The 10,052-nt window shown below is 44.2% G+C and overlaps 1 protein-coding gene across 2 annotated transcripts; it reads right to left on the bottom strand.

Annotated features, from left to right (window-relative positions):
* Positions 1 to 493: 493 nt before the first annotated feature.
* On the bottom strand, positions 494 to 9,451 carry RAP2C (RAP2C, member of RAS oncogene family). 2 transcript variants are annotated; one of them, XM_076346906.1, is made up of 3 exons: positions 9,164 to 9,451; positions 7,031 to 7,350; positions 494 to 2,044 (listed from the first exon to the last, which is right to left on the bottom strand). In XM_076346906.1, exons 1-2 carry the CDS (start codon positions 9,434 to 9,436, stop codon positions 7,072 to 7,074), a joined length of 552 nt encoding a protein of 183 aa, XP_076203021.1. In that variant the 5' UTR covers positions 9,437 to 9,451; the 3' UTR covers positions 494 to 2,044; positions 7,031 to 7,071. The 2 variants fall into 2 exon arrangements, with proteins under 2 accessions (XP_076203021.1, XP_076203020.1); XM_076346905.1 differs by lacking the exon at positions 494 to 2,044 and adding an exon at positions 4,227 to 4,854 and having other exon boundaries at positions 9,164 to 9,436.
* Between the last annotated feature and the right edge of the window lie 601 nt (positions 9,452 to 10,052).

The raw sequence follows: 10,052 nt of genomic DNA on the forward strand, positions 1-10,052 counted from the left end.
TTTTTTCTTTTTTTTTTTTTTTTGCGCTGAGGTCAATGAAAATGAACACTGGTTTGATAACTACCCATAGGAATGAACCACTGATTAATATTAACCAACTTTTTCCCCCCTTAGACAAAGGAAAACTAAGATCTTTATGAATTACTTTTATTTCCTATTACTTCCTTACAACCTACAAAAAAGATCAACAACCACCACTTAAAAAAAAATCTACTTTGAATACAAGGTTTGGTTTAATTCTGATATTAAAGTGCAAACCTAAGTATTAGCCTCAGCCTGTTTATAAAGTTTGTACAAACGGGGGGGGGGGGGGGGGGGGAATTTCAAGTAACCCCACAGGAAAAGAAAATCAGGTGTTTCGATACCCAAGCAGAAAACCTGGTGTCCTCTTCTTTTAAGGATTCAAATTCAACACTGAATGTAGACTCAGAATCTTTATTTCTGCTAACACTGTAAAGTCAGCCTGCATTATTACCAATAAAACACATTAATGTTGAGATACTGTACCGGTGATCTTTTATTGTTTTAAATGCCATCATCCACAATACAATTCGTGAGTTTTAAACTGCTTAACCTCATATATCCATCACTGCTTTTACTGGAGCTTTTCTCAAAGTTATTTAGCTATTACAGGGAAAGAATGTACATTTCTAGAAGCATGTTCAAATGACTAAAGCTGGGCTCCTAAAAACCTAGAACTTTGGTGCAGTAGGTGAGCTGCAGTTATTAAATTTCTGCAAAAAAAAATTACACTTTTAAACCACTGCTAGAAAGAGCTCTCATGTATGCAACATGTTAATAAAACTGAACAAAAAGATTTCATCTGTTCTTTGTACATTTTCATTCTGCTCTTTATACCTGTGTTACTGTTAAAATTTTCAAGTATTCAGAGAAAATGTTGATCAGGTAAACAGTAAGGAAGGCAATGGCTGTTCAAAGCACGCTTGCAGTTAGTATCACTGAAACCTGGTGCTTTTCCCCTTGTTACACCAACTTGTCTCTAATATTAAACTTGTTTATTGGGAAAAAAAAAAACAAACTAAGAAGCAATTTGTGACAGTGCAAGAAAAACTTTAACAAATATTGCTTTAAAATATTATTCAGAAAGACAAATATTAGGAACTATAAAATGTAAAGTGATCTTATTTGCATTAGATTTACATGTGCAGAGGTCTACTAGATGTCTCTTAATGTGCCAGGCAAAGCTGAGCTGACTGACTAGGCATACAGCCCATTCTGAAGGATACATTATCCCTTTTCAAAGGCATAAAGAAGCTATTTGTAAACAAGCAAGTTTAGAAACTCAGTAGAAGGAAAAGTGTGCTGCCATTTTTCAATGCTACAATTGTCATTTTTGATTAAATGAGTTTAAGAAACCCATGATTGCAAGAAAAGAAACATCAGCTGGAGACTTTACATCCCATTCCAAGTAATCCCTATCGTCAAATCGGACCAGTTACAAACACAGTATCACAGCTGCATTTGCCAAGAAAAGGGATACTACATCCATACAACAGAGGTGCCTTCAGTATCTTTTCATGACACTGTCACACGTAAACAAAAAGTCTCAAAGAATGACCAACTACATTGTAGGAGAAAACTTTGCAAATAGAAATAAGCACTGATGCGAGGTAATATACAGAAGTAACCATTTGTTTAAGGCTCAATTTATTCTCCATTAAAACTCTCTTCTTTTAAAAGGCATTGAGTAGGTAATACTGAGTTTAAGTATTTAATAAATACAAGTTCAGAAATTGATTAAAGAAATCAATTAAAATATTAAAAATGAACTCTTGCATATTAGCCATTATATGAACTTAGAAAGCTATAAAAGGACTGATAGATAAAGAACAGATTTTTAAACTTATGGTAAACATGCTAAGCATTCTGATTAAGGTGTGTGGATCCTGGAGGCCACCAACCTTATGCACTTAGATGTATGGCAATGTGCTGTAATAGAGACAGGTTTACCAAGGCTCAGCTCTGCAACCTGGGCTGAAAGTTCTCCAAAGCAGCATCTGTGCAAGTTTCCTCTGAGTTTTATCTGCAATTTAAACAAATGAAACTAATGAAAGCCATATTCAACACACATGCACAGTGAACTCAGCTACTCCCACAGTGCGGAACAGCTAGTTTTCCACACTGAGCTCCAAAGCACTGCTTTATACAGTAGCATTCTTGAAGTTCTCCTCCTCTGATGCTGGTAATAGAAGAGGCAAGCAGGTAACAACTTATTGCTATGAACTTTCTAACAGCTGCCCCTGTGGGATACTAAATTGCTTCTAAAGATCTGAAACAGCTAGGAAATTTAAGTTCTCCTGTACAGAGATACATACACTAGGCTTTGCATCGGTGGTGAGAAGGCACTACATCACCCAGTAACATGGAGCAACGGCATTTTGCACAAGTTCTGGGAACAGGCAGATGAGCCAACTAATTCAGTTTTGACACCTGAGTTCTCAGCATTCAGATCCTCTAAATTACTACCAAAAAAACCCCTTAGTATTCATCAGACTTAGCCTCAGCAGGGACAGAACTGTATGCCACTGTTCTCAATCAAGCACACAAATGTAAGTAGTGTTACCAATGTGACCAATACATCTTTGTATTTCTGATAACTTGCTTGCACTTCACAAGAATCGTCTGCAGAGATATCCTAAAAGCCTCAGTCAAAGCTCAAAGTCTGTAGAAACCTGTCCTTCATATGCACATGCACGTACTTCACTGAAGCTTGATGCTTGGCTTTTCTGGGATTTTGGTCAGTCTTCTCTATTCTTGAAGTCATTTCTTCGTAGGAGTCAGGATCTTATATTTCCTACGGTACCGTTTCTTTTCAGCTGTTGATTTGCTCTCAATTAACAGTCTGTCATGACAGAGTGCTCTGACATAGTCAGGGCTCCCCTTCTTGCCTAACGGACTGGTCACCCCCAATATTCAGGGGCAGTACTCCTGTACTGACAGGAGCAAACAGCCAGGTTTTGCTTGCTTGCTTGTTTGTTTTCCAACTGACAGTAATTCTCATCCAGTCTGGTGAGCATGTGTCCCCCCACACACTGTTGCTGGTCCACGAGTTTTAGATGGGGAGGGTCCCTGTACTGTCAAAACAGCAAACAAACATTTAGCTTTTAATGGGGATGGATTAGACCTCCTTAACAGGTGTTTCATCTTTGCTTAGAGCACAGGAGAGGCAAACCATTTACAGTGCAGCTCCTCATCCTACCAGAGTTAGTTCTATCCCAGAACTTCACCTAAATCCAGCATCCAGCGCTGTGGCCAGCAAAGAATTGCTGGGGATAGTAAGAACAGAGAAAGCAAGTAACGGCATTTTCTTCCACGTGCCCTTTCAGCATCCTTGTATTTGCAGGTTAGGGACCTTCCAATTCAGATTTGTCATCTTTCCATTTAACTTGTGCTTAGTTACTACAATTAGCACCATATAGTACCTCATCTGGCTTCACTTGCCCATGAAATTTCTATAGCACACTCTATTCTCTTCTGCGAGCAGGCAGGAGAGAGGGGGATGTTAGACAATCTAGTAGGATAAATTTCTGTGTTGCATAGCCACACAGACCAGAAGACAGTATACTTTCAGTTTTTATCCACAGAGCAGAGTACTCTTCTGTCAGCACTTGCTAATATCAGTTACTCATGAATGGAGGGGACAGAAATCACTAATCAGCATCAGTCTTTCACCCCAATATTAAGGTGTTCCCAATCCGATTAGTACCTCTACAGAAAACCTTTAATGCACCAGCGCTGTAACAGGTGCTATATTTTAAAGAAGATTTAAAATACAAACCACTGTCATACTGAAAATTCAAGAGAAATACTAGAGCAAGGAACAGAAAGCAGCTACTGGAAATCTTACATCTCTGAATGCAGTAATTAGATGACAGAAGACCACTGCAGAAGCAGGAAAGGGGAGGGGGGGAAAACAGGATGCAAGAACAACGCACATTTTTCAAAGGCACTATGGGTTATCCTGATTATGTAGTTATGGTCCATCCTTCATTTCACCCAAGGCAGCTGACTGGAACAGTAATTTAAGCGAGTGCTACTCAAAAATGTCATGAAAGAACCTAAACAACATCATACTTGACAGATAGGCTGAGGTATCGGTACCAAAAAGAGGTAAGTGGTACCTACTAGTTAAAACTGACACTGAAACAGCCTTAGATAAAACCAGGTCCAGCATATAATCCACCCCCGACCCCTCCCATTGGTTTCTCCATCAGAACTGTAGAGACACAAACTTTTTCTACGTACTTCATTCTGAACTAACTGATCTAGACCTAAGACTCATCCTGGACACAGACAGGTCACAGAACTCAGAGATGATGAAGATTATGCTAGGACAGAGCTATAGTTCAAGCCCACTTCCTACACACAGGCTTTCAGACAGCTGGTTCCACTTCCTCAGTTTCACTTTACCTAGGAGGGATCACTGCTAAAGCAGATGTTTGAGAAGCAGCAATTGTTCCCTGGATCACAGATAAGCAGAAGAATTACAAAGCTGATTACAGCTATCACAAGACACCATCAGCAGCTCTCCGACATTAGAGCATATCAGACAGAAATTAGCAGGCAGCAAAGGCTTATCATAAAGTTAATGAGATCCCACACCTACTCAAAGAACAAGGACAGAGTGGGAACCTGGAAGAAGAAAATATCCCAAAAGTGTCAGGCTGAAATGAAAGATACGGAGCACGAAGCCTGTGAAGAGCCAGGACGAGTAATAAGAAAAGAGGATTCCAGACACGGTGAGATCTGGACTGAATAGGAAGCTGCTTCAGAAGGAAAGACTTACTTGTTTGGCACAGGTGACGAGACTACATTGGGCCGAAGCAGCATCTCCTAGAAGCAAGGAAGTATTTTGCTGCTAGAGGCTTGATGTGACACTATGAGCTAGGCAGAATGAAGGAGAGGAAATCTGTATTACAAAAGCTTAGGCTCCTCTATCTCAAGAGATTACAAAAACATAAGAATACAGATGTTTCTTCTGAAGCAAGAATATGCTTAGGAAACTCATCAAATCTAGGCGTAAGTTATGATTCAAAGGAAAAACATACGGCCCCACCCCCTGCCTCAATTTCAGCTTTAAGATTAAACTTGATATTTAATGCTAAATCCAGAAGCCGCCAGGTTACAAAGAAGCCTCCCTTAGAAGTAACCAATTCTGGAGGTATAGATTTCATGGATAAAGGGCCTGATTTTGTCAGAGTTGAAGACAGCAACCTGCCCAAGACGAACCACTAGTAACTTAGGGAACTGCCATAACCTTTGGCACGGTACTTCAAGTCCACATGCTCTTATTTGTGAAGCTGCCTTAGAAATAGCTGAAACATTGCTTTACTATACGCGATTCAAGATATTAACCCTGCAAGCACTCCGTTAAAAAGCAGTAATTCCTTTGATTTACTCCTTCCTATAACCCTTAAAGGCTCTGCATGTGTTAGGGATTAGCATATAAGGAAAGACTATTTGTATTTTTCTCTGTTCCAATACAAGCAGTTTGCTTGCCTTTCAGCAAGCAAATCTTGAACTTACACACACCTCTTACATGGTGACAGCAGCCTTTCGTTATTTCACAGAACTGGAGATAAAAACATCATGTATTATCTTTAGTATGACTGCGCTAGGGTCATGAGTAGCTAAAATTTTACATTCACAAAGCACTTGATAACAATCTCAAAGACAAGCTTTGAGACTTAACTCTCTGACCTTGCACTCAAGATTGAAGAGGATACATAGTCCAAAGCTTCCAGTAATAACCCATTTTCCCTCTTGTCACTCAGACACAAAAAGCTCCTTTGACTCGAGCAAGAGTTACTAACATGGCAGTCAGAGCCTAAGCGTCAATCAGTGCAGCTGTCAAGGGGGGCAGTTCTTTCCCCTCAATTTTCATGTCCTCCCTCATCCCTGCACTTGCCCTCAGAGATCCCATTGAGTTGTTTGCCAAGACAGGTCCAACAGACAACTGAAAGTCTGATGGACCAGCTGGCTGAACGCAGAATGTACCAATGGTGTAGAAGAGCCCTTCCCAGTAACATGGATTCAAGCTGATGGTGAAGCCAGACCTGCAAGGGCTACGAGGGAGAACAAGAGCAGGGGGAGTCCAGAACCACCTTGCACAGGAATGACAGCGCTGCTGCGTGCAGGGGAGGAGAAGATCCATCTACACAATCAGGTGAAAAAGGTATTGAAAAAGACCATGTGTGTGAAGGGCCAAGAGCAGCTGTTCTTGTGGAAAAAAAATTAAAATCAAAGCAATACCCGAGACAGGGGAAGCTTTATAGAGGCCCCTCTGAACACTGCACTCTTGCCACACCTCTTATGAGTCACTGGGAAAGGAAAGAGTCCTGCATTGGGAAGCCATTTTATTGTGTGTTCTCTGCTCTGGAGATTCGAGATGAAGAGCACTTTGCACATGTCCTTGACTAGCACATATGGGCTTCAAGCCACTCCTCACAACTCAGGGTGGTTCTCTTTTAAACTTATTCTACTGATAGGGCAGAAACGTACCCTAAGTACATTCAGTTTCTGTACCACAGAATTTATTTTATTTTTTTTTTTTAAACAAGTTCAAAGTCTTCTCAGCAAAACTACTGGGAAACTTGGTCACAATAATCCCATTTAACTCCAAGGTAATTCCATCATTTGAAAACAATTCAGATACCAACTACAATCAATAACGAAACCCGCTGCAACATCACAAAACATTATTAAGGATAATGTAATGTCAAATACAGCACTGACAGTCCAAATAGGTGCAGATGAGATCATACACTTTGTCTCATTGTAAAATTACTGCAAGTAAATGCAATGTTCCCTGACTAACCCTACTGAAGTAACACAAGAAGTCCATTTGACTCAAGTAACCACGTGCAACCAAATGCACAAGCTTCCATCTGTTTCGGAGGAAGACTACCTCCAGGTTAGGGAGTCTGAAATTTAGTAGTCTGTCACACTTTATCTGCTTACTTAAACGGCATGCTTATGCACCTCAATTAGTTATGACTGTTCCACCAACCTGCTCTGTATGGCCATGATTGAGGTTTTTCTTAATTTCTCTCACTGGACGATGCAAGTTGTACAACACTGATCTTGTTTTTCAGGCAGGGAGGCATAGTTCATTTGCCTGACGATCTCAGCAAACAGTTCATCCACCATTGTTTTGCTCTTGGCTGATGTCTCCATGAAGGGACAGCCCCACTCCTGAGCCAGGGCTCTGCCTTCTGCAGATAAGACCTCCCTCTCCGACTCCAGATCCACTTTATTCCCCACCAGGATCAGAGGAACTTTCTCGTATCTCTTCACCCGGACAATCTGGTCCCTCATCGGCTTGATGTCCTGATCAAACAATCCAACCGGTTAGTACGCGTAAGTGATCAGATGAAATTGCTATACAACCACTACAGAAGCACATTTTAATAACCCTCACGTGCAACTGAACGTTCAAAATACATCAGAAGACTTCTTAAATTCATACTCATGCGGATCTAGAACTCAGAGAAAGTGTACTCCCCATCTTTAATAAAAGTTATTTCTTATTTTATATAAATGCATACACATTTTATAAAATGTATGCGTATATACAAGCAGAAAGTGACTGTGTGCTCTGAGAGAGACTTTTGGTTCAGCTAGAGGAAGACACAGTACAGCTGCTCTGAAAGTTGATTTCAGTTTTCTGAAAAAACTGTCTCAAGTCTAACGACCTGTAACATTAGCAGTAGCATGCCATTACACAATCATTTAGGAAGCTTGCGTTTAGTTCACAGCTTGAGAAGGCTCGTAATTTAAATAAAGTCTTCTCACTTCTGCAATGTTTAGAATAATTCATTGTGAACACATTTAATCACATGTAAGTAACCAAATTAGATGCTGTAAATAGATTTTATTACCTAGAGATGCATATATTCAAGTCTGAGTGAACATCGGGAGTTTACACTTGAAAGCCTGAGTCAGCCTCCTCTGCCCCCTGAGTGTTTTAAGTTACTATCAGTACTACTGAGCTCTACAAATTCTTGCATAGTTCTGAGACAAAGCAATTTAAGCGTTTGAAGTTACCGCTGTGTAAAAGAACTGCAGAGAGTGGTTTACACCTACAGGCTTCAGAGTAAACACGCTACAGACAGACAAGAACAATTAAATACTAACAGGGTGGATTACTAACTGTACGTCCGTTCCTTGAATAATGGGGACTCACTGGTCCCCAAAATAAGCGAAAATGAAGGGAGAAGCATTCCAATGTCATTGCTGTTGTCTTCCAAAGAAAGTATGTCTTCAGCTTGTACTCGGGCTATTTCGAGGCCTCTGCTAAGATAAAGTTTAGCCTTCAGCAGAAGCAAACATTCTGCTTCAGTGGGGGTGTGCAGGGTTCTGCCAAGCAGCTGGAATACACCCAGCTCAGCAACTGAAGCCAACGTAGTTGCAAATCCCTGCACTGCATGCAGTGCTGCTAAATCCACTTATTCCCCACAAATAAAGCCTCATTTCTAGAGGCAGCTTAGCCCAGTTACTGGCTGAGATATTTCCATTTTTTGAAGAGTTTTAATAGTAGAAATGAAATCCGGACCCACAAATTATCACATATGGCTTGCTTCTCCTCTCCAGTACACCACCTACACTGTGAAAGCATCGAGCTTATGCTGGACAGGAATATATTTTGGGGGGAGGGGGCGGAAAATAGCAGCTTACTTAACAAGTCACAACTGCAGAACAATAAGACTCTCTTCAAGACCAACTGAAGAAACAGACCTTTTAAGAAGGGAGGGGGAGCAGGGAAAGGAAGTCTCAATTTTAATATCGAGTGATTTCTTCATAAAAGGGGATTGCCAAAAGATTTCTGTTGGGGAAGTGGGCCATTGTTCTCCCACACTGTGTGGGATTTAACAGCGCTGGCACCCTGATAAGTACCTGCAAGGCAAGCAGTTTTCCATCAGGAAGCAGGGCCGGTAAATGCACTTTCAAGCAGGGCATTTTCACCTCTGCCCCTTCGGAGATAAAGAGCTTATACGCACACATGGCTAACCCTAAAACTTCCTCCTCGACTCAGCGCCTTCCCCAGGGCAGGAACGGCTGCGTCCGAGGAGGGGACGCCGGGGCCAGCCGCCTCCCCGCCCCACCGAGCTGCCGCCCCCGCCCAGGGCCCGGGCGAGGTTACCTGGAAGGACTGCTGGTTGACCAGGCTGTAGACGAGGATGAAGCCCTGACCGTTTTTGATGTAGAGATCGCGCATGGAGGCGAACTGCTCGGTACCCGCCGTGTCGAGGATCTCCAGCACCGAGGGGGACGAGTCCACCTCGATCTCCTTGCGGTAGAAGTCCTCGATGGTGGGGTCGTACTTCTCGATGAAGGTCCCGGTGACGAACTGCACCGTCAGGGCGGACTTCCCCACCCCCCCGCTGCCCAGCACCACCACCTTGTACTCCCGCATCGGGCCCCACAGCCGCTCGCCGCTCCCCCGCCGGGCCCGCCGCCGCCGCGGCCCGGGCCTAGGGCAGGCGGCAGCGCGGCCCTCGCATAGCCCCGGCCCGCCTGAGGAGAAGGGCGAGGCCCCGCTGCTCCCGCGCCGTCCTGAGGGGGAGAGACAGCCGTTAGGGCCCGGCCCGGCCCGGCCCGGCCCGACCCCGCCGCCGCCCCGCTCCTTACCGCCGCGCCTCACTCCATCCCGCCGCGCCTCAACCGCGGGAACCGCCCGGCAGCGGCCGCCCCCGCCCGGAAGGGTTATGCTGCGGCACCCGGAGGCGCGCCCCTCCCCGCCGCTTTCTCCGGTCACTTCCGGCGCGGAGCTCCGGCAGCGCGGGCCGGGCACGCCCCGCGACGTGCTGCGTCACCGCCCGCGCGAACAGGGCCCGGACGCTTAATGCGGAGACACCCGCCGCGGGGGACGGGTTTGAGTGTGGCACCGAGGCAGCTCCCGCCGCCTCCCGCGGTGTGGGGACGGGTTTGCGTGTTGCACCGAGGCGCCCCGCCCGCTTCCTGTGGGGGGACGGATTTGCGTGTGGCACCGCGGCCTCCTCCCTGCCTGGCCTCGGGGGGGGGGGCTCCAC

This window comes from Aptenodytes patagonicus, chromosome 9 (assembly GCF_965638725.1).
Source record: "Aptenodytes patagonicus chromosome 9, bAptPat1.pri.cur, whole genome shotgun sequence".
NCBI classification, from domain to species: domain Eukaryota; kingdom Metazoa; phylum Chordata; class Aves; order Sphenisciformes; family Spheniscidae; genus Aptenodytes; species Aptenodytes patagonicus.

Bases quoted from the DNA above. Each gene is read 5' to 3' on its own strand.
- RAP2C (XM_076346906.1), bottom strand. From the start codon at position 9,436: ATGCGGGAGTACAAGGTGGTGGTGCTGGGCAGCGGGGGGGTGGGGAAG. The intron at 7,351-9,163 runs GTAACCTCGCCC...TTGTTTGATCAG, and splicing joins TCAACCAGCAGTCCTTCCAG to GACATCAAGCCGATGAGGGA.